We start from the raw sequence: 24,190 nt of genomic DNA, 5'->3' as shown, positions 1-24,190 counted from the left end.
AACATTGGGAGTGGGGTCATCTGGACCCCACAAGATAGCACAAGGGTTAAGAAGCTTCGTGCAATGCAGTCTCATTTCAGACTGACTTTTCTTCACCAGTCCATGTTCTCCAAATCTACAGTCGTGACACTTATTTTTAAAATGAGGATTTTGTCTTAAATTGTCACCTCAAGCAGATTCCATATTCTATTGCAAAAGCGGTGTAAAGAGAATCCACTAAATAGAAATGCGCTGGAATAAACTAATGAGTATTGCTCACGTTGACAGAACCACATTCTGATGTTAAATTTGGTAACAAACTCACAGCTGCAGTCAAAACTGGGCTGATTCCATCAAATGATGACAGGAAACAGTCAAAACTCAGATCAAAAGAATTTTTTAATATCTTTTTGCATCAAAATGTACATTCATATTAATATGATTTTAACTTAGTAAACACTATTGAGTGGTTTCTTTTTGTCATCATTCCACTTCAGCTTGTAACTCTGGTTTTCTGGCCCCCGGAGCTGGAATTTGTCAAAGAAATAACTTCATCTTTGTCTCAAAATGAAAAAAAACAACAACAAAAAAAAACATTAAGACAGAACCAAACCATACAGACACAAAGCAGTGAGAGACGCTGGAGAAAAGACATTCACACAGTCCAGGCTGCAGCTGGATGTCCAAACCTCAGAGGCTGAACCAAGAAGCCACTTGTTGGAGCTTTTCTCATATTTACAATAAACCGATGATCCCAAAACCAGGAACCACCACATGAAATCACCATGTTCTACGTCGTGGAGGAGAAAGTCTGTCTCGGCGTGCCGCGGAGGTGGGTGGGGCTTAAAGATTAGAGCTTAGAGTGGGGCCTTTGAGAGCGCCGATGAGCTGCACCTGCAGGCGAGTCGAGAAGGTTTCTGCTACAGTAAAAAGAGCACTTCAGTAAGAGCCGACGCCCTTTTGCACTACCCTGGTTTGGAATGGAGTCCATCCACCCCGCTCTTCTCAGACGCCCCCCGTCAAAGAGCGTGCCATCAGCTACACATCATCGTAGCCGCTGTTGTCATCAAAAGGGCACTTCAAGAACAACAGACTGGCCGGCCTGGATCCACAGACACAAAGACGGAACGGAGGTTTGTGTTTTTTTCTCAGTCTCATAGGAACTTGTGCAGCAGTGACTCTGAAGGTAGTAGCAGCAACATTAGTGTCAGCAGGACCCCAACCAAGCAGTGACCCAAAGAAATGCAGCAGCAGCACTTTGAAACAGTTTCACAATGTCTTTTTTTTTTCAGTGTTTGCCATTCATTTGCTGTGGTTGGAATGTAAAAAACAAAAACAAAAAAAGGTTTTGAATGATTTTCAAACCTTCCCTTTTGGAGGATTTTTGGAAACCTTCATGGCAGCTGTTGGTGCTTCATCAGTGAGCTACAGAAATACAGGCTGCTTTTTTGCAAAGATAAAGATGGGATCATCTCTTTGTTTTATTTTCTTCCATGTTCTCTTCTCGGTGTGATTGTCAACCGTTCTACTCTCCACTCGGGCAGTTGGGGAGTTTGCAAAGAGGTTGATGACAATATTTTGCTGCTGTCAAACGTGAGGCAGGAAGTTTGTTTTTTTTACTGATGGTTGCAGAAACAATGGAAGCTAAACGAGGAGGAGGGAATGGCAGAGAAGACGCCTCTCAGAGGCTCTGAGGCCCAATGTGGGCTTAGTCCTGTCCAGCCGGCTGCAGTTCGACTCTTGCTTGGTTAGACCAAATCCAGTCCAGCATGGTCTGGGTTTGTGTTGAGGACCGGGCCGGGGGTTCAGAAGAGTGCTTTGGAGCCCTGGTTCTCAAACTCCGACCAGGCGTCGTTCAATTCCATGAAGATCATCTTGGCGTAGTGCTCGTAAGGCTTCCCCGTCGCCTGCGCAGACACACAGGGGAGATTCTGAGCAAACGCAGACATCGAATCCATCCCAACAACAGCGGGCCGCTCCAGGCGGTTAGGAAACACTACCTTATCTGGGTGGACCACCAGCGCCGCCTTCCTGTAACACTTCTTGACCTGATCCGGGGTCACGAGGTCGGCCATGCCCACAGGCCTCCAGCGAGTTTCCCCCTCCCACAGCACCGTGTGAAGCGTCGACAGCAGCGCCCGAATGTTTCGCTCTTTCCCCTCAATCCAGTCCAGAATCTACGAGAAGAAAAACATTTGGACAGATTTGCGAAAAAGATAAAACTTCTGTTCAAGTTGAATTTGTCCAGCAATTGTTTTTCATGGCGTTTACTTTGCACACCTGTAGTTTGAGGGGATCCATGTCTTTTGTCAGCTCCTGTCTCCTCATTTCAGCGATGGTCTTTGGTCCCCTCTTATCAGGCTTGAAAGCAAAGCCTTGGTTGGACACCAGGTCTTCAAAATCGCTGGCTTTCACCTTTGGTTTGGGGCCTGCATCAAAAAGAAAAGCAAAAGCGTAATGCAGCGAGGAAGCACTCAGAAGTCTCCGAAGTGGAGATCGGCTCCTCTTACCGAACCCAGGCCCTCGGACCCCCCTCTCCTCTCTTCCACCAATGACGCTTGGGAAGTTCAGGTTGTAATTGGGTTTGGTGGGCTGTGTGGCAGCAGGCGGAGCGGCTCCTCGCGGTGCTGATCCAGACGCAGACATCCAGGATTTATTCTGTGCTGAAATGGGTTTGTCAGACTGCCAGGGTTGAGTCTGAGGCTTTGAGGAAGGCTTTGTGCTAAAGGAAGGCCTGGAAAAGTGACCACTGGAAGAACCTGAAACACAAAGACAGGACCATGAATGCTAAATTCATATTCAGAAAATGTTTTATTAGATCATTTCTGAACTCTGACACATTCATACCTGGCAAATTGGAGCTCAGATTTCCAAGGTCGGCGAACGGATCAAAAGTCTGAGATTTGGCTTTTGACATAGACGACATACCAGAAGCTGCAAAGCAGAAAGACGGAAATGTTATGGAGTGAAGAAATCGGCCATTCACCAAGGCCTTCAGGAGGTTTTCACCCACCTGTGTTGGTAAAAGTAGGTTTGTTAGCGGCGGTGCTCTTTCCAGCGGTGCCGCCAGCCGTCCAGCTGTCCCACCCCCCGAGCAGGTCCGGCTGGCTGGCTGATGAGGTCATCTTAGGAACGTCTTTCACAACCTTATCCGCTAAAACAGACAAAGGGATCAGGCATTAGCATTTTTCTGTGCGTACGTCGACCGGGACAATCGTCGCCGGTGTGGGTAGTAAAAAAACCGAGAAGGATGAGCATAAAAATGAGAGATTCACTGAGGTTAAAAAGGCTGCTGTTGGAAGCAGGGGTTGGATTGCTGGGAGCCGAGCTGAACCCGCTGGTCGCTGAACTGTCGGAGCCCAACAGGTCTCCAAACAGGTCCGTTCCCGAAGTCTGCCGTGACGAACTGACGCTAGAGCCGACGCCAGAGCCGGAGCCCATCCCGAACGGGTCAAAAAGGTCGCCCACAGCTGCAGCAAAGAACAGACGTATTACAAATAGCATCAAAGGTGAAAGAGACGTGTGAGCTATTACAAAAGGGCGTCAACAAAAAAGTGAATATGTACGTTTTGAGTCTGAAGTGGCTTCACTCGCTGGCCCGCTGAAGAACAAATCCTCCTGTACTGCACCCGTCTGACCTGCAGGAGGTGCAAACAGGTCGTTCAGAAGATCGCTGTTGCTGGAAGCAGCTTTCATTCCTCCCTGCTCTGCAGGAGGAGGAGCAGACGAGGAGGTTAACGACGCAGAGGGAGGTTCAGCGTCGGAGTTTAACCCTAGGAGGTCAGCGGTGTCACCGGCAGGAGGTTCCTGTGCGGTCTGGGGGAGAGGCAAACAACAACAAAAAACACAGAAGTTATGTTTTGGTTCGCCTTTAAAAGTCTTACAAGGGGATCGCAACATAAAATATAAAAGTCACCTGGAAGTCGGCATCGAATAGGTGTTCGCTTTGGTCACGTGACAGGGGCTCAGCACTTGGGGCAGAGTAGGAGTACGACTCCTCGTCTGACTGGTCACTCATGTCCTCCTGGGTGTTCAGGGACCCTCTTCTTTGGTCGTCTGGGGCATCCTGAGTGCCGCGGGAATCTGCAAATCCAGATGGTTATTTTCTGTATTCAGATTGACACATTTGGTTTGCTTAAAGTGAACCGGAGGTCGTTTTCCCCGATTCGACAAGAAACAGGATGTCGAACCTTCAAAGAATTTGATGCTTTGTTTAGGAACGGCACAAAGTACGGGTCAGTGTTTCGTGGATTCGATAAAAAGAACCCTCAGACCTTACCCTCCCAGTCCAGCGTTTGGAAGAAGTTGGCGGGATTGCCGTCGCCGCTGACGGGAGATTCCGGTTCTGTTGTGCTGGCATCGTCTGGAGTCTGAGCTGGCTGTGGGGACTCGGAGTCATAAGAAGCAGAGGAGCCCGGCTGCCGTGGAAGCTCCGGTTTTCCTGCAGTGATCAAGGAGGAATGTTTGGTTTGAAGGAAAATTTAAAACAAAATAAAGGACAGAAAAGGCACCGACCAAATTTGCTCAGTATTTCCTGCTGCTCATCCCGAGATGAGAAGAGGATTTTTGGGTTAAGGCCCTTGGTTTGCACGCCCTCCCATGGTGGCGTCTTGGTGCTGGGTCGGTCTCTGGGCTCCACGTCAATGTCTAGGTGGACTTGGAACAAGTCTGGGTACTTCTCCTGAATGTCACAGGCGTCCAAGTCATACCTGAGAGGAGAACGCACGGAAAAGAGGACCCGATTATTTTTACAATCCTTCTTTCTCACTGCGCCTTTGAGCAAGAACTATGTCCCCGCCACATACTCAAAAACTCATCAAAATTTGTAAATACCTAGTGCCCAGAGAAAAGGAATTTTGGCATCGTGAATGACATCTAGAAACATTTTTAAATGACTATGGGATGGCCAAAGGACCTGCAACTTGGCAGCCATGTTGTGGCATACAAGAGATACAGCCATAACAGAAGTTGTGATGACCTTTGACCTCGAAGGGAGGCTGCCTAGAATCTTCCAAAAACATCACCTTCGACAAATTTAAACTCCTCCTATGGGATTTCTGCCCATCTCCTCCTAACACCTCGAGCATCATTTGGGGGAAAAAAACGTTGCCTATAGAAGGTGTTGATTTTTAACCACGTTAACGTGGCTAGCTTGAAAAAGTGGCGTTCCCATGTTGTTTGCAAATTTTGACTGGAATAACGTGAAGGCCATACAATGCCGCTCATAGCTGACATTTGAAATAAAACAGTTTTTTTTTTTAGAATCAAGGCTTTAGCACATACTTAGCAAACTTGACGGTGGTTGCGTTTCTTGGAACAAATCCTGTGTGAAACTGGATCTGAAACATTTTCATGGATGCCATCTGAAACGGAAAAGTTGGAGATTTAAAAATGTATATATTTTTTTATCCCGAAGACTGAATCGGACGAGTCTAAACTAGATGATTCCAAACGTCCATAAGCCGAACGTCTTTCCACCTTCGCCTGTAGACGTCCTCCCAGTGTTGATCTGGCATGATAAATCACGACCAGCACGTCTCCCTGAACTGTAACGTTGAGGGGGATCTCTGCTTTCCCGTCTTCCATCTTAAAGTCCCTGCAGGGGAAGAACACAGAAGCGATATTATGTCTTAAATAAACACAACGGGAGGCTCAACGGCCCTCTGAAGCGAGACGCAGACGTACTTCATCCTGTCGTACTCCTGCGATGTGCTGAGGACCCGCTCGTCTCCGACGTAGACCTCACAGAACGGCCTGCACCCGTTGCGCTGCTTGTTGAACAGCGGCACGGGCGTCATGACGATGGAGTGAATAGTGACCGGCTTGCTGTGGGGGACGATGGGCTCCTCAGCCATCATGTCGCACATATACTCAATGTACCTGATGGGAACAAGCAAAGTGTGTGTCAAAGTGTGTGTCAAAGCAAACCTGCAGCCCCGCTGTCCGTTCGTACCTCTTGTGTGAAGGTGCTATGCCAGGTGGGCAGCGTTTCATTGAGAACATGTAGACCGCCGCTTCGGCCGTGGTAAAAAGGCGGCAGAAACACAGGAAGGAGCAAACCGCCACGGCCGATGCGGCTCTGCCATCCTGCAGAAGGAAAAGAAGAAGATTGTGCTTCACGTTTTGGCCTCGACATCTGCAGATAAATTCATAATTATGTTCATGGAGTTATGCGTCTGTGTGGGTGGAGACACTGCAAGACGTCCTGAAGGTTAAATGGAGGTTAGCTTCTGGTTAAACTCTGAAAAGGTAACACTTTGTCACTCTGATGATTGAATTGTTTGGTGACAACAGCCAGAAATGATGGTTTTCAACTAAATGACTAAACGTAAAGACGATCTTTAAACTCAAGGCAAGGCAAGTTTATTTGTATAGCACAATTCGTACACAAAGTAATTCAAGGTGCTTCACAAAACAGAAAAATGCATTAAAATCACAATACATCATAGAAATAATCAACGTAAAATTGACTTTAAAAGAAAAGAAAAATATTGAAAATTGATTTAAAAATAAAGGAAGGAAAGGAAAGAAAAGTGCAGATAGGACTTTTCAGTCATATACACGGCTAAACAGAAATGTTTTAAGTCTAGATTTGAACATGAACACAGAATAGGCCTGTCTTACGACTTCAGGGAGGCTGTTCCAGATTTTAGCTGCAGAATATTGAAACGCTGATTCCCCTTGTTTAGTTCTGACTCTGGGAATCAACAGGAGGCCGGCCCCTGAGGTCCTCAGAGTACGAGATGGTTCATATGGCACTAACATGTCAGAGATGTACTTTGGTGCTCGGCCACGGAGAGACTTGTACACAAGCAGAGCTGCTTTGAAGTCTATTCTTTGAGGTACAGGGAGCCAGTGCAGAGACCTGAGCACAGGACTAATGTGATCATACTTCCTGGTTCTGGTCAGGACTCGAGCAGCAGCATTCTGGATGTACTGAAGCTGTTTTACGGCTCGTTTGGAGAGGCCGGTGAGCAGGTTGTTACAGTAGTCTAACCTACTGGAGACAAATGCATCAATAAGTATCTCCAGGTCTGGCTTTGACACTATGTTTTTGATTTTGGCAATGTTTTTCAGATGATAAAATGCCGCTGATGTTACTGACTTGATATGGCTGTTAAAGTTCAGGTCAGAGTCCATGATTACCTCTAGATTTCTGACTTGATTTGAGGGTTTAAGAGACAGAGAATGAAGGTAGCTGCTGACACTTTCTCTTTGTTTCTGTGGGCCAAAAATAATAACTTCGGTCTTGTTTGAGTTTAGCTGGAGAAAGTTGTTCTGCATCCACGCGCTGATCTGTTGGAGGCAGTGGTTGAGTGAATCCACTGGCCCATATTCACCTGTTGTCAGTGACACATAGATCTGAGTATCATCTGCATAGTTGTGATAAGATATGTTATTACTGCGTATTAACTGCCCTAGTGGCAGCATGTAGAGGTTGAACAGAAGGGGTCCCAGGATCGATCCCTGGGGCACACCACAAGTCAAGGCCATGTAGTCTGAGACACAACTCCCAATTTCAACAAAGTATTTCCTGTCTTCCAGATAAGACTTGAGCCAACTTAGGGCAGATCCAGAGATGCCAACCCAGTCTTGGAGTCTGTGCAAAAGGATCCCATGATCAACAGTATCAAAGGCAGCACTCAGGTCTAGCAGGATTAAGACAGTGACTTTGCCATCATCAGTGTTCAGGCGGATGTCGTTGGTTACCTTGATAAGAGCAACTCTACATGCTCACATGTCATTGAGCTTCTCAACAAGCAACTCATTCTGATTTATTTTCGCTGCTCGACATTTGTCAAAAAGTGTTACAGAAACCGTGTGGGAGGAGCTACCTATAGCTGCCTATAAATGCACTGCTGCTAGAGATTCATGCAACGCCGATGCTTTACGCATACTGCAGGACTTTTGATCACGTCTCCACATTGAAGTAATATTGAAAAAGCACACGAATCATGTTGGGTGTGAACGAGGCAAAGAACTGGTGCAGAAATGTTCTCCTCATTCTGCAGCTGTAAACTCAGGATTTCTCTTCTGTCTGGACATAAATGCTCAGCGACTCTGACGCCGCCCCTTGCTCGCTGCCGGCGGCACACGCGGGTATGCCAGTTCTATTTTGCAGTAGAGACACTGCACCTTGTTCTCTTCTTTATTAAGTGTGTAATGATCCCACACTTTAGACAATTTCTGCCGTTTATTTATAGATCTATTCTCTGCCATCGCGCCAACTAAATTCAAAAGGTCCGTGTGAATAAACGGTCCGTGTGACACAATCAAATCCCTGCACCGCGCGTATAGTGCGCGTCATAGGAATTTAACGAGGCTTCGAGGCAGAGTTTTTGCCTTGAGGAATTTTTGTAATCGAGTAACTCAAGGAATCGTTTCAGCCCTAGAGGACACCCATGCTCACCAGACAGTGCACTATACAGATGTTCCTCTGGTCCTGTTTCAGCCACTGATGCATGCTCTTGCAAACGTTGAAAAGACTGCGGAGGTTTGGGGCACGGCGGACCTGCCAGTTACACTCCGAGACCTTCAGCACACAGAAATGATGCAGACAAACAAAAAACGGTCAGCAGTCACCCAAATTTGGAGAAGGTTTTTGCATGAGTGCTTCTAAATCTGCTGCAGGAACTACACATGCTGGAAACAGCTTGGAGCAGAGAGATTCGACCCACCAGGGAATTTTTTTACATCACAAATATGCTCTTTTTCAAACTGATCTGATCCTGCTTCCCAATGATTTGAATAAAGAAATACTCGGAAACTGAATTTTGAGCTTAATTTTCTTAATTTACGTCCTCCATCATAAGAAAAAAGCCACAAGAACATGTTAAAAACACACACAAACAAACAGAACATTTTCATTAAAGTGGGTCAATAAAATTCAAAAAATAATAATAAAAGAAAACGTCAAGCTACAACCATGACAGGCCTAAATGTTTCAATAGGTTGATGCCTAACAAAAGAAAAACATGGAGTAAAAGAAAAAAGAGCTACACACACAAACACACACACGTACCCTGTTGTGAAAGCGGGAGGGCCTGTATGATCGTTTGGAGAGGTTGTACACAGCGTAGTGTCCGGCGTGGCGCGAATCCAGGAACAAACGCACATCCTCAATGTTGTTCTTTATCGCTGACTCCACCCCTTCAGCTGGAAAAGACATGACTGACACACAACAAACACCACATGTCAGAGTAGAACTTCAGCTGCATTTAGACGGTCTCTTCTACAAATCAACAAAGAGCTTTAAAAACACTTCTTAAGGATTTCTCAAACACACACCTGCTATTCTGGAGGTGATGTAGGAAATATCCAGGTCTCCTTTGGCGTAACTGTAAAAGGAATAGGAATAGTATAAAAGGTAAAAAGAGAAATGAACACTAATTATGAATCTAACTACAATAAACCTAACAAGTAAACACATATTTTAAAGACATCATTAATATCTACTTTAAGGGTGTTTTCAACAAATGAAATTAAAAGTCTCTTTCAATGTTTTCATGCAGCTTGAATCTGCCAGATCGCGTTCCCCTGCCGGCTGCTTGTAGACGTTAGGAAATCTTCTACAATTAGCTTTCATGGATCTCAGAGCAAATGCAGCCCCAGCCCCACATGGTGAGAAAACAAGCCCCACACAGAGTTCTAACGCATCCTTTCATTTAGTACAGAAAGCAGAACAGTGAAGCTGATTACGGAAACTTTGGGCTGTTCAAAGACAAACAAGTGATGCTGGTTAAGACGCATGTAGCTGCAATGGTTACTCAAGCAGAGTTCAAATTATTGAGGATTTTCATTCAAACATTCATCCGGATGCTTTCAACCAACAGAGAATTCAAACTCTTTGCCTCTACAGCAGAAAATGTACAGATGTTCATGAACAGGAAAAACGGAAATACAAACCAAAAACTTCTTCTTACTTTTTTGATGAATATCATCCCAGTATTATTGCAAAGTGTATTATTTCCTTCAAGACAGAAAACTAAAAAGCTGAAAAAGGAAAAATGGAGTTCTACATTTTCTATTATAACATTCTTTTATCTGATTCTTACCTACATTGCATAATATAAAAAAAAGGCACTTAAGAATTAGACATCAGTCCTTCATTAATGAAACCATCTTAAAACCTTCCTGCAGTTTTGGCTCCTTCTTACTTGATTATTTCCTGAGAGTGAACAGATCATTTTTAACTAGTTCATGTATTTTAGGATGCAGGCAAACGTCGCACTCGAGGGATTCCTCTAATTTCTTTGAATATCGTCCTGCAGGTCCTGCCTTCTGCATGAATCATGTGCACAGGTTCCTCCCCGACAGAAATATGAAGTCTGCCATCTTTATTTGTTCCCATGACGACGGGTTTTTGATGTTGGGGACCCGCCTCAAACTCTCACACACAAAGTCCCTGTTTGGACGCTGGTTTTGTCTTCCCCGCCTCAACACTCTTTAAGTCATTGCGTGTTTGCTCCTGACGGAGAGTCCCGTCTCCCGTGACGACGACGACGTCCACACCATGCAAGCATTCACTCAGACCTGAATGATCATGTGGGGTTAGGATCAGCCAGCTCTAATGAAGAACACGGCACATGGAGCTCCTCTAAATCAAAAACACTCACTAAAGAGTACATAAAGTCATTGGTGACTCGATGCGTGTCACCGACCCGTATTTACCTTGCGTTGCTAGGTGGTGGACACAGTGGGACCATGAAAGATTGGGACAAAAAACAAGAAACAAAAAAAAGAAAGAAATAATGAACAAAGAGATGGAACAAAGTGGTGATGGATGAAGGAAAAGGAACATCAGACTACACCAAAATGTCTCTTTTTAAGCCTTAGTCACACGCACCCATACTGTGGGTTGATCCATACAGGGGCTGTGGGTTTTTAAGAGTCTATATGACTCGCCTGCTTCCCACCTACTTCACCCTTAAGTGTTGGACAAATGCTCTCTGTGATCTGTCACTTACAGAATGACCGTAGATAAAAAATGTGCGTGAACATTTTCACTCGATTTTTGATGTGTCCCTCATGCAGGTTTGCCAGTTTTTCACCCGCAGACAGCCTGTATCCACCCGTAAGGGCATTTGTGACTGAGGCTTTAGCTGCAAACTGAGCTTCCACCTGTCTGCAGGTCAACAATCACTGCCGAGGTCACCTGCTGCCTCCGCTCAGGCTAGATTAATCCACTGACCTGCAGCAGTGGAGGTAAACTGCAGCTCAGTCTGTTTGAAAACAAACGTGCTACACTGAAGAGGGATTATAGATGGTTGTGGACATGGAAATATCAATGTTTTAGCAACCAATGTGGTGCTTGTAACGTCTCAGCGGCCCCTGCAAACATGAATATTTAAAGTAATCAATGCTAAAGGTAGAGATATTCAAAATTGTAAGAACTTAAGTCCGTCCTCTGTTAAAGGAGAAGCAAGTTACAAATATCAAAACAGAAAAAGCTTTTAAAAAAAAAGACTCAACTGCAACCAAGAATACCAACGTCTCACCTGGCTACTGACTGGATGACCTTCGAGGACGTGTCCTTTATGTTGGTCAGGAAACGCTCCGTCCCCCCCCTCAGGATATCCAAGAGGCCGCTGCCCGCCTGATCAGGATCGTACACGCCTGGGCATTGAGACAAAAACCGCAAATGTTGACAAACGCCAGCATTAGCGCCGAGCTGAAGAGTGTGGGAGGCGATCTGAGCGGAAGGCTGCAGATCCTGAGCTCAAAACTGAGTTACGACAACTTGCACTTAAAGCTGATCGCCCAGAGTAAAGGAAAGGAAACACTGCTTTGACAGATGGTTGACTACAAGTGCCGAAATCCTCTTATGGAGCTCGCAGCTGTGAGCGTGAAATCACACCTATGGACAGGAATGTCAAGATCAACCTTAAATACACGTTAAGAACATTTTTAAAGTTGGCCTTTCCAAATAATAATTCTATTTCTACTCTTATTTATATGTTCATTTTGTGCCTCATAATGCGTTTTTATCATTTTTTTTTAAAGTTTGAAATGTATTTTTTTTCTGTAAAGCACCTTGTGCTACAAATGTATGAAAAGTCCTTTATAAATAAAGTTTGATTTGAATTTAACTATTTTAAACTAAATCGCTGCTGTTTTGTATCTGTATTTCATTTGTGTCTGCTTTAAATGTTAACCGACACTCTAGAAAGGGAAAAAGAAGTTAAAAAGTTACACATTAGACCACTGGAATGCATCTGGACCTCACACTTCTGGGATTAAGATCACTGAGCTACAACCTTTGTAACACTGACTGTTGGTTACGATGGCTCGGTAACCTCAAAGGCTTCTGGGAGTTTGCAATAATGCCATGAAAACAAACAACGTTCCTGTCTTTAAGCAGTCATGAAAACGGGTTCTTACCTGTGTTGTTTTGGACGTTATGGATGTGAGTGGACGGCTGCGCTCCGTTGTTGCCGAAGCCTCCGTTCTGCTCCAGGAGCTGCAGACATTCGTACCCGTCATACACCGGACGCCAACAGTAGTACGTGGTCAACATTGTATCCCAACAAAATATCAAGCCCAATGCCAGCAGGACTGAGAAAGTTGGCCTGCAAGATTTTAAAGTAGATTTTTTTTTTAAATGTCGAAGAAATCCACAACAAATGACTTTTCTTCCGCTTTCTGTTCCAACCAGAGGTAATAAAAATGAAGTCTATTGGCTAAAATAAGAAAGCTCCCCGAGTTCTTCTCTTCCTTTCAGCCGAGCATCCCTGTGTAAAAATCTTTCTTCCATCTCTGCTTCCTGTCTTCACACGTTTTTCTCTCCCCGCTACATCAGTCTGCCTCTCCATATGTCTGCAGAACGCCAACTGAGAGGAGAGAAGAGGAGGAGGAGGACTGTAATCTTCTTAAATCCAGGAAACTCCTTCTTAGCCCTAATCAGATGAGCAAACAGCAAACCTGCCCCTTACCCAGCGCACACGTCCAATCTTTGTGACTCCACTTTTTACACATTCAGATGGACTTTGTGGCTTCATTTGTCCTTTAGTGCAAACCAAACATTTTCTTTCAAATTCAATTTTGCCCGTGGGAACTCTGACATACATATTTACTAGACCAAAGCATTGATAAAGTCAGAGAAAAACCCAGAGCTTTGACGATGTGAACTCAGCCTTACATCAGCCAGAAGTGAGGATTTTAGGATACGTTTTCGGGACGAGAGGAGCTGTGGTGAGAATTTCAAGAGTCTCTGTTGTTGCCAGGTTCAAGAGAAATCCTGAATTTAGTCAAGATTACCACCGTTTCATGTTTGTCAGAAAAACAACACTAAGGAGGTTGTTGATCTGGGTTAGCTGGGAAACGAGGAGCCAGCAGAAGAGAATACAGCCTCCTTTGTGGCCTCCACAGACTGTGTTTGTCTGGAGAGCCTTAAAAAAGTAACTATATTAGCAGTTTGAGAGCATTCAAGAGTGTGTGTTTAAGTTTACACAAACTAACAGGACGCGGTCTGTGTGATCTGCCTGTCACTAGTGTCCTGGCGTAAAGGCTGGAAGACACTGAGGCTGTGCTCCTATGAACCAGCCAGCCGGGTTCTTTAACTGCTTGTTGAAGATGTTTTTCTAGCAGCTTTTGGGGGGAAACACACCTCTGTCACTGGAGACTTGGGGTTGACGTTGCGAGCTGCCGCTATTTCCTGGAGCTGGTTGACCAACTCTGTGATTGACAGACGCTCCTCTGGATTTACCTTCAACATGGCACCTGGGAAAGACGAGGAGGACAGACATGGAGACAAAAGGACCACTTTGACTAAAATCGACCTTTTCAAAACAATTCAGAAAACACAACTTGTTGTTGATCAAGTTTACATGGTTTTGGTTGTAAAAGTTACTTCTATTACACGCACGTCTTCTTTTCATCACGGGTTAAGAAATGTACTTTCTGTTTCGAATAACATTACACAGGTGCAACCCAAGGCACCAGAACACTTCACTTTATTTTAAACTCCATTACTTTAATCTCTGAGGTTTTTTTTTATTCAACAACAGTAAACACACTATTTTTCTACTTTTAACAGTCTTAAAAATCTTAATAAGTTGTTTATTTACACACTGTTTAAGTAAAGTCTGACTACGATAGATAGTTTGGTAAAACGTACGAATGAGATCGTGATACACGTTGTATTTGGCGTCATTCTGAGGAATGGAGTATTTTCCGTTGACTATTTGCAGCTTCGCTCCTTCCTCAAAGGGATGCTGCTTAAAACACAGCAGGTAGAGGATGCATCCCAGGGCCTGGATGACGGAGCACAAAAACACAGACTTTGAGGTTTTATATCTGTAAACGTAGATTTCAACAGAAATACATAAGAAGAAAATGACTGACCCAGATGTCTTGTTTCTCATTGATTGGATAGTTGGAGTACAGATCAATCATTTCTGGTGTGCGGTACGCTGGAGTGGTATTCCTCGTTATCTAAAAAGAATAAATGCATTTAAAAAAAACATATGACATTTATTCAAATAGGCTCTGCTCAATCCCTCCATGTTCTGTTTTATAAATAAATTATTGGACCAACTTGATAATCACAGCACCCTCAAAAAAAGTCAAAACAATCAATAAATCAAAATACATTTTTGTTTTTTCAAACTTTTATCCTGAAAACTTTTTCTTAAGAATTATTCACCGTTACTCCCAAAACATGAGCAGGGGAAAAAATTGCATTTAGCAACTCGGATGTCCTGGATGTGAAGGTCATCTGCAGCTAAACTACTTTATGGGAGCATGTGCCGGTTTGGTTATGGAATTAACATGATCAGCTGGGTCAATCAGTGTGGGTAATTGGATCAAATATGTCTGTTTTCTGCACCGGTTCTGATGAGATTCCTGCCGCAGATCCGCTGAGGATTCTGAACATGTCGTCTGTCCCTCCTAACAAACCCGAGTGTCGTCATCTTCATACCCAAGGGATTCAGAGAACAGGGATTGCTGCCGCCTTCAGGAGGAAATCTTCACACTCTTCCACTTTTCTTTTGCTGACATCTTTTAGAGAAGTTACTAGTCTCAGCGTGAAAAGCCTACAGAACGTTTTCTTGCCTAAAAAGTCCTTTTTCTTTAGCTGGGAAAGCTTAGGGTTGAGTTTTTACCCATTTTAGTGCTGCACACTTTATTTCCTTCCGTACAAATACCAGAAAAGACATCATTTTTTAAATTGTAACTGTGGGGTAATGCTTGGGGGGGAGGTCTTTGTTAATGCAGGAAAACAGTCACTATATATCTATATACTGGTAGGATTTAATGACCCTTATCATTTTTTTTCTTTTAGAAAACCTCAGTTTCTGTTAGAATGCATGAAGGTACCTCATCCTCCACCATGGACCTTTTCTGTGCCGACCAGCTGAAGTCGGGGTAATGTGACACCGTGGTGGAGCTGCCAAAGTCACAAAGCTTGATGGTGCCCTGGTTACTAATCAGGAGGTTCTCGATCTGCAACAAATCAGTTTTGTTTGAGATTTAAACCCAAAGGCATGTGACACGGCAGACGCTGGTCCTGGGGATCAACCTTGAGGTCTCTGTGTATGATCGGAGGCTTCTGCTTGTGCATGTGCTGCACGGCGCGGCAAGTCTGGTAGAAGACTTTCATCACAGTGTCGCATGACAGAGGAGCTCTCTGCTCCACCCGCTTTACGAAGTCCACCAGCTGACCTGAAGCAAAAACACAGCAATGAGGAGAAGATCAGCGTCACAAAACGGAATTCTGCCATTACAACGATAAGCAGCTGTTTTTAAGCCTTAATGATTTTACTGGGCTGTCAGATACATTTGAAAGTTTACACACAAATGAGAGAAATGCTTTTTCTTGATTTTATTTGACGGTGGCCCTGGTACGCATTTGTAGGATCATTTTGTTTAATTAGAATAAGGAATCATTTTACGCTGGCAGTGTCCTAAAAATGGAGAGTAGAACCAGAATACAGGGAAAAAAAGGGATTTTCTGATTTTTTTGTATATTTAAAAAACATAAAGCTTTTTAAAAAGTAGCTTCATATAAAAACACAAACATTAAGCTAAATAAATGAATTTATGATGTCAAATAAAAACCCATGCTTCTTGGCATAAAGAAACCCTCCTATTCAGAGTCAAGTATAAAGATATGAAAACACTGTAAACTTTAAGATAAGACTCAGGAGCTTCTCATTGGCTCAGACTTTCTGTTGACTAAAACCTACAGCTTCTCTTGATTCACTTAGACCCCCTTCCCCCCACACACACACACACACACAAACACACATATGGTTATGATAGTACATTGTCTTTTCACCCCCCCTGCAGTTCCTGTCCACCGCCTCATCTGGATTATTACAACTCTCTTCTCTTTGGTCTCACTCCTGAATTTCAGTCCAGCATTCAGCAGCTCGCCTCCTCAGCAGAACCTCTGTTCGTCGCATCCCTCCAGTTCTCCTGCAGCTCCACAGGCTCCCGGTTATGTTCCGGGTGGAGGTTCAAATCCTTCTGCTTAGCTTCTAAGCCTCCTGCATTCTTCCATCCTCTTTCTCTGCTCCCTCAGCTGCTGGAACTTATTTCCTTCTAACTTTAGAAATACCACTTCACTTCCTCTTTTCACCTCCTCACTCCAGACTCTTCTGACTCCAGATTTTTAGATTTCTACATCTCTCTGGTTAGTTTTGTTCTTTTAAACGATGTGCTGCTTTCAAATAAAATCAGTCATTATAACAATTCTGCTAAATGAAAAAGCAGGCGTGCTGTAACTGAGCTAAACCCAGACGTAGAGGAGAAAACAGAACCTGTGAGCGTTCAGTCCTGCACAGACAGCTGCTCTGATGGCGTGCATGCATGCACCACTGGACTCCTTACCTTTGCACAGCTCAGTGAGGATCAGGAACTCCGCCTGCCCGGTGTCAGACTCTTCTTTGCTGATGGAAGCAGCGGAGCAGAACTGCACCACATTTGGATGACCAGACAGTTTTTTCTGGGGAGTCAGGAGGTCAAGGGGCAACCTTCACACCGGAAAGTTTACTTCTGCATGTGCTTTTCAGAAGCGACTATTTCTTCAAATCCCTCCTCATTTTAACCTCTGTGAAGACGTAGTTCCAATTTCCTACATGGTTTTCTTACATCAGATGGGTCATTTTCTAAACTCTACTTTGATTTTTCTTTTTTATACTCTCCGCTGAAGTCAGCAGCAGTTCATTCTGGCGTTGGGGATTCACAGCCACACTTGAGCGTACGGCGTCGGCGAACAGGAGCCGCAGTGTCCAGTTGGGCCGGATAAAGCACACCAGCTCCTTTGAACTGCTCTGTCTGACCTGGGAGTTTTGTAAAACGACGCTCCCAAATACCCAGCAGTGCTCCAGGTCTGAGCTTTCAAGCATACCTTCAACTCGTAGCTAAACACTAATTAACACATTTATGCGTTACACTTGTTTAGTTAGACTCTGAACGTGTTTTCGGCCAAACAAAAAAGCCCCTGTTTAGGAAACAATTCATAAAAGCCAACATCTCCTTTAGTGCTGATTACAAAGTAGACCTCAAATGATTCAGGAACCTTTTCACCTTTTCCCATGACATTCACTGAATAGTGAAAACTCTCTGAAAGCTTTACGTCCTCACAGATGTTAAAGGATACCATGAAGCAGATTTCCTGGATGATTTCCTTGTTCTTTTCCTCCTCGTAGGACAGCAATCTCTGAACACAAAATGAAGAAAAACACCCAAACTGTTAGATCTCAAAAGGATATAGTCAATAAATCACATTTATTCTGGGGGTTTCCAGACAATCGACATTTCCATCTCACCTTAAGAGCGTAGTCTTTGCCACCGCTCAAGTCCTGAGCTTCATACACAAAGGCAAATCCACCTTTGGAGGAAGACATTTTGAAAAACCATTAAAGACAAGTTAATATTTGATTTACCTGATATGACATTTACAGGCAGATTATTGGTCCGTGTTTTGCTATCGTTTAGCGACACAAACCAGAATTTGTCATGGTTCTGCTTTTGCAGGGGAAACGGATCCCGTCATCACAGGGAGGAACAGAAACTCCCACAAAGCTTTGCAGTCAGGCTAATATCTTCGAGAGCGGCCTCATCAGCCGATGGCTTAAGCTGAAGTGCCTCCTTCGACAAAAGCACAACACCAGAGCAAAGCAAAGCAAACCCTTTTCAGTGGAGGAGAGGAGGAAATTTATGCAACAGATTTAAGCAATTTCCTCCTTTGCAGCATCTAAAATGCTTGAGACGAATCAGTTAGTGTAATTTAAAACTGAAATAAAGTCATAATAATCAGGAAAATCCAACATCAGCATATAGTCAAAACTGAAATGGTTCAAATTTTGAATTCTTTTTGTTCAACTAGCAAGTTTCCTAGTCGTACAGTTCAACATTATTTATTGAGTTGTCTGTACTTATATATCTACGTTGCATTTCATTACAGTGTGATAAAGTTCTGTGAACTTATCATTTTTAATTGTGAAATGCGGGAATGCCAACTTTTGGAGTTGGTTTTGTCCACTGATTGAGTGGTTTGTCAAGAAGCGTCTGCAGAAGTTTTAACTCTTATTTAATGACATAAGTATTAGCAAGTACATAAAGTACATTGTATCCCACAATTCCTTGCGGTGCCGATCTAACAGCAGCATCAAAGTTACACCTACCTAATTGAATTAATTTGAATGAAAGTAAAATAACTGTCTGAAAACTACGTGTTATCTTTAAGCTGACTTAGCAAACAAATAATTTATCTAAACTGAAGTAAATAATGAAGTTACATCAAAGTATAAAGTTTCTTTCCAACATCCATATGTGGTCTTATCATCCTCTCATGGTGGAAAAAGTATTATCTGAACTTCTTCATCCACTAAATCATCTTCAAATGGACACGTCATGCTGCTTCACCTCTCTGAAAACAAACTAACCTTCAACTAAACCTGCTCCAGACCAGGTTATGTTCAGAGCATGAGTTGCTATGGCAACTTGACATATCCCGAAACATACCTCCATTTCTGGAACCCAAAGCTGAGGTTATCAACTTCCTTAGCCTTAAAGTTACTGTTATAACTATAACCTGCTTTCTGGAATACCCCCCAGGGCTCCAGCCATTTTGTAAAAGACGTTTTGGTGAACCGGGCCTTAGCCCCGCCCATGGCAACTAAGACTCATGGGAAGTGTTGATTCCCACACCTTGAGTTAGGGAGCTGTGAAGAAAAGTGATACTCCTCATTTTGTTCTAGTTACAGAGTATGGTCAAATGTAACTATTTGTCCTGCTGCACACATGCGGGTAAGCTGTGACTGCTTACCTGTGCCTTAATGATCTTGAAAAGATCTGGGTTGCATGTGGAAATATGAAAATGCAGTAGGGTATAAAGTATGTGTGATTATGAAGCGGAATCCAAAGTCAAGAACAGAGGTGCTCTTAAAACTCAAATTTAAGTTATTTCAACCTTTGGTCAAATCACCAATAATTGGAATTTACAGTTGTTACAGCCTAAAAAATTAAGTTTGTACATCTAAGCCAGAGTTCTGAAAAATTAAGATTCAGAGTTAGGATTAAGTGACATTTTAGGTCACTGTAATTTACATCTGAGTTGGTCAAAATAACGATTCAAAGTTAATCCAACTTGAACTTTTAAGTTCATACAACTTACAACTGAGTTAGAAGAACTTACATAAATGAGTTTGAAAACTCCAACACAAAACTTAAAATATTGAGTTTAGGTCCTTAACTCAAAATTTTACCGAAGTTTGTTGCCTTACAATTTTAAGTTCTACGAACTTTTCTTTTTTTGCAGTGTATAATGAAATGATGCCGATGTGTGTCTCTCAAAATTCATTATAAAAATACAGACTTAAAAGGAGATGTCTGAATATCTAAAACCAGAAGACATAAAGTCCAATAACAGTTTAAAACAAGAGCACTCAAATATAAACTGAAGAAAAGAAAACATTTTTTCCTGTTTCTGTTGTTTACATCACCAAAAAAAGTGGTTCTGGACGTTGAGAGTTAAAAAATATTTACTGCAATCGTTTCACTTAATCACTTAAAGCCATACATTTAGGGATTTATCCATCAAACATTGATTTTTTGCTAAAAAGAAAGAAACTTAAATCAAGTAATTGATTTTCTTTGAGATATTGATTGTATTTTTATTTCCAGGGAAAATTGCTATTGGCTAGTTGTTATTATTGTAAGAAATTATGATTCTATGATTAAATTTTTATATTATTATTTATGTAAAACCTGCTTTGAGTTGGTTTTAAATGAAAACATAAAGAAAATAATGTAAAATAATCAGGAATCATTAATGACATGAAATTGTGAATTGAAAGCAAATCAATTAAGAATTTGTCAATAATAAACCGAATCTAAACAACTGAAACCAGTGTAACCAATATGAGATGTGGGAGCTGGAATGAAAGCATGAAAAATCGACACGAACAAACAACATGTGTTCTGAAAAACATCCCTGTCCCTTTTTTCACGGGAAGTGTTCGATTTTGAAATTAAAACATAGAATTCACTAAGGCTAAATAACAACAAAAAGGGACAAACCAAGCATGAAGGGAGTACAGTTCCCAAAGAGATGAGTGAATCTGTTCTTAACTCACACGTCATTCTGGATCTTTACATCCACAGTTGGTGGATCTTTATCTTTATGGACAGATTTTATACTACCAAAGAGAAACTGACTGTGTGACAATCACAAACATTAGGGCCAACAACCAGCTGTTACATTTATGCATAATTATAGTTTTCACATCTAAGTGGCTGTGACTGAGAATGTAACCTGGTGACTGCAGGGATCACATGTCTTCCTGTCTTTCTGCTGCAAAAGAAAAAAAGATCTCGACCCTAAACGTTCCATCGTGTTTGTCCACACTTCAAAGCTTTTAGAAGGAAGATTTGCAGTACCTGACATCATCCTGTTATATTATGTTTAAAATCTATGCTACTTTGAAAAATAAAATATAGAACTACTGGTGGGACCGACAAACGTGAAAGAGTAATCTTTCACTACAATTATGATTTATTTTGAAACATCCCACTGGGATAGCAGTTAAAACAAATACTATAAAAATACAAATACATAAAATCTTAATGTTTAAATAGTTAAATACATCAAAGACGGAATAATAGTAATAAACAACATCTGAAGTTAAAAAATTGCCTAGTAGAATCGTTGATATTTATCAAAATAAATATATAGGAAGGAAAACAAATGTGTTCAGTCAAAAAACAATACTTTTTTAAAAGACTGAACAATACAAAATACTTTGTGTTTCATCTTTAACATAGAAAAATAAAATATTAAATATCACATTTTGGATATCAGTTTAACAAACATGATTAAAAATGTTCATTATTGCCAGAAATCTAATATTTTGCATTGTATTTTTCCAGCCTAAGATTCCTCTTACTAAAATGGCTGGATACGAGCAGTTTAGTACTGTCAGTAAGTACTTTACTGGTGGTTTTGATATCAGCTCCTTTTTACTCTCGAAGTATTTATTTAAATGAGTCTTCGTTCATTGTAGAAGTAACTTTACTTTTACTGTCTCTTAGATCTTATTTACCTGCTGTGAATGTCAATGAGATGCATGTTTTAACCATTAACCTTAAATAAATAATAAAAGAACAGCAGTTTGATTTTAACACTGATCAAATTCTCATTTTGCTCTTGTTTTTATTCAACGTTGGGTGACAATTTGGGAAGTCTTTCATATTTGCGGTTAATTTTAATGAGAACTTCATGATAATTACAGAAATCAACAACAGAGACAGGAAACAGAAACATAAAAAACGGCCTTAAATTGAAGTGTTATCCTTTATCAGATGAAATTCGTCCTAAATCTGGTCAAACAAAACTCTAAATTCGTGTTTAGTCGGTGATTTACGGATACACTTTCCCAACACTGCGCTTTGTTGCTAACCTGTTAGCTTGTTCGGCTACTTAGCATTCCGACAGAAGAGGCAGCTTTTCCCACGCTAATGTAAACCGAACTCACCCTCCGCGATCACCCGCTTGATCCTTAATTTCATGTCTCCGAGCTCCACGATTTGTCCAACGAAGTCATTCTGGTCCCTGCTGGCTGCTCCGGTAGAACCGGGCCCGGCGAGGAAATCAAGTGCCGACTGGAAGAGTGACATATTTATCCGGGCCGCTTCCAGAAGGGGGGATAATAGACGTAAACCCCTCCCAGCTCAGAAAAAAAGAATCCACGGGAGGTTATTCTGTCACAACGTTTGAAAAATCGGGTAATATTAATCTGTCAGTGGACGAAAGCATCCTCTTCCTGTTCCCAGACTTACGAGGCCACCATCATCACAGTGCGGGCTTCCGGAAAGGGTCGTGACGTCAGGCACGACTCAGTCATGTGACTGTAACCCACAAAATAAAATACAATACATTTTAATTAGATTATATTAATATTAAGAGTATTAATAAACGCATTTTCGGACAAAAATTATTAAATAAAAAATAAAATAATAATAATAATAAATTTAAAAAAACGAAAAAAAAAAACTCGACAGAGAAGTATGTTAATATATACGATATATGAATGGATCAGAAAAAATGAGGTACTTATCACATTTTTATTAACATCCTTTCTGTAGATAAAGGTTGGTCTTTGGAACCAGGTCCTACATTATATTAACAACACTAAGTGTTTGAACTTGTACAAAACATTTATTCTGCCGCCATCTACTGGATAGAAAGGTTGTGTGTCAAAAAAGTCAACAAGTGTGGCACATACCTGGAAACCTTTTTTTCTTGAGCAAACAGATCTATTTGTAACTTTCCAAGTTTATCAGTAAAGACAAACAAAAAAGACAACAAACAAACAGGAAATAAAGCACCCAGAGCTCTCATGTGATTTTCAAAACATTTGCTTTCTTTTCTAATGTTGTGAATGTTTTGATTTGCTTTTTATTATATTTTCACCCCGCTATTATTATATTATTATTACTATTATTATATTTAAACAACCGTTAGAAAATATAAGTCTATTTAAATGTACTAAAAATAGTCTATACTAAAAGTGAGGCTGTAGACTTGAAGTATGCCTTTTATATTCTATCTGTATACTAACTGAAGAAGTATTCAGTAAGTATACTTACTACACAACACGTTGCTATACTCGTGCTGTACTTATATACTCAGTATACTTAAAAAATCTACTTCAGGCACACTACTTTTTGCTAGAGGAACAACAACAGACACATGTTCTTATGTCAAAAAATAAGTTGATCAGGTTTTTGGAAGCAGAAACTTACAGTATAACGGACTTTTGTTGTTTCAGGAATTAAAACATTAAGCAACTTTCTTCAAAGCACATTTATGTAAAATTATGTACATTTAAAAAGTACTTTATTGGACTTCTTTAAATTATTGCTAGTAACATCACTTTTATTTACTATGTCTAAGATTAAAACAAAAAGCTTTGAATTTAAACATACTTATTTGTACAAGTTTGGACACTTGAGGTTTTTTCTGTAACTTGATTAAGTTATAAATTAGTGTCTACATATCTGATGGAACTAAGGCTGAACAGTTTCATGTATTTTTCTTCGTACATGATGCATTAAAACTGAATTCTCTGAGGGGGTCCGCAGGTTCATGTGTTACAGCACATTTTTCATTTCATTCATGAACAATCTTTGGAGTTTAACAGCTGCTTAATGCACCTGATGTAGGGTCACAAATCTAAGCTGTTTAGAGCTGACTGAACTTGTCCACACTTAGATAAGCAACCCTGGAAGAGAAGATGCTTAGTCACCCTGACAATGACGAGATGGCATGATGCGAGAGCTATCATAGTCAGGGGGCTGGACCCTAGTGGGTTGATCAGCTGTCTGCCAATAGCTTTATGGCGCATCTGGCTGCAGGAGCTGAGATGACAAAAATCTCCATACTTCCACGTTAAAGCCAGGACTCTCATGCCCAGTAATGGAAATTATTGTTTTTTTTTTTGTGCAGGATCGCAATCCCTCATGACATTAAATAGTAAGACATCAGACGCATTGAAATAATGTGTTTTCTAAACACAATGTAAAGTCATTTGAAAGATAAATGGTTCAGTGAGGGTTCCATTGACATATTTTTTTTATCTCATTTATTTAAATAGTTGTCACTATTTGTCTTTCTTAAATTTAATGTCAACAAGTGTGATGATCAAAAAATAAAGGGAAAATAGACAAGGCCATTCTTCCTTGGAAAGTTGAGGAAAAAAAC

General features: G+C 41.6%; 1 protein-coding gene across 3 annotated transcripts; it reads right to left on the bottom strand.

The window, feature by feature from the left end:
- Window positions 1–360: 360 nt before the first annotated feature.
- On the bottom strand, window positions 361–22,339 carry gak (cyclin G associated kinase). 3 transcript variants are annotated; one of them, XM_078953272.1, is made up of 30 exons: window positions 21,963–22,339; window positions 17,754–17,815; window positions 17,585–17,644; window positions 16,813–16,927; window positions 15,500–15,642; window positions 15,298–15,423; window positions 14,323–14,412; window positions 14,096–14,231; window positions 13,586–13,698; window positions 12,361–12,439; window positions 11,478–11,595; window positions 9,268–9,317; window positions 9,002–9,150; window positions 8,390–8,512; window positions 5,933–6,066; window positions 5,665–5,859; window positions 5,458–5,575; window positions 5,263–5,342; window positions 4,495–4,688; window positions 4,259–4,420; window positions 3,896–4,062; window positions 3,774–3,795; window positions 3,546–3,686; window positions 3,255–3,449; window positions 2,993–3,133; window positions 2,827–2,913; window positions 2,490–2,738; window positions 2,260–2,408; window positions 1,980–2,156; window positions 361–1,886 (listed from the first exon to the last, which is right to left on the bottom strand). In XM_078953272.1, the coding sequence occupies exons 1-30, from the start codon at window positions 22,102–22,104 to the stop codon at window positions 1,785–1,787; spliced, it is 3,819 nt and encodes a 1,272-aa protein (XP_078809398.1). In that variant the 5' UTR covers window positions 22,105–22,339; the 3' UTR covers window positions 361–1,784. The 3 variants fall into 3 exon arrangements, with proteins under 3 accessions (XP_078809398.1, XP_011477119.1, XP_078809397.1); XM_011478817.4 differs by having other exon boundaries at window positions 3,546–3,795; XM_078953271.1 differs by having other exon boundaries at window positions 3,546–3,786.
- Between the last annotated feature and the right edge of the window lie 1,851 nt (window positions 22,340–24,190).

Source organism: Oryzias latipes, chromosome 9, assembly GCF_053564925.1.
Source record: "Oryzias latipes strain Hd-rR chromosome 9, Olatipes_Hd-rR_3.1".
Lineage (NCBI taxonomy): Eukaryota > Metazoa > Chordata > Actinopteri > Beloniformes > Adrianichthyidae > Oryzias > Oryzias latipes.
This window is presented reverse-complemented; position numbering and strand designations above follow the sequence as displayed.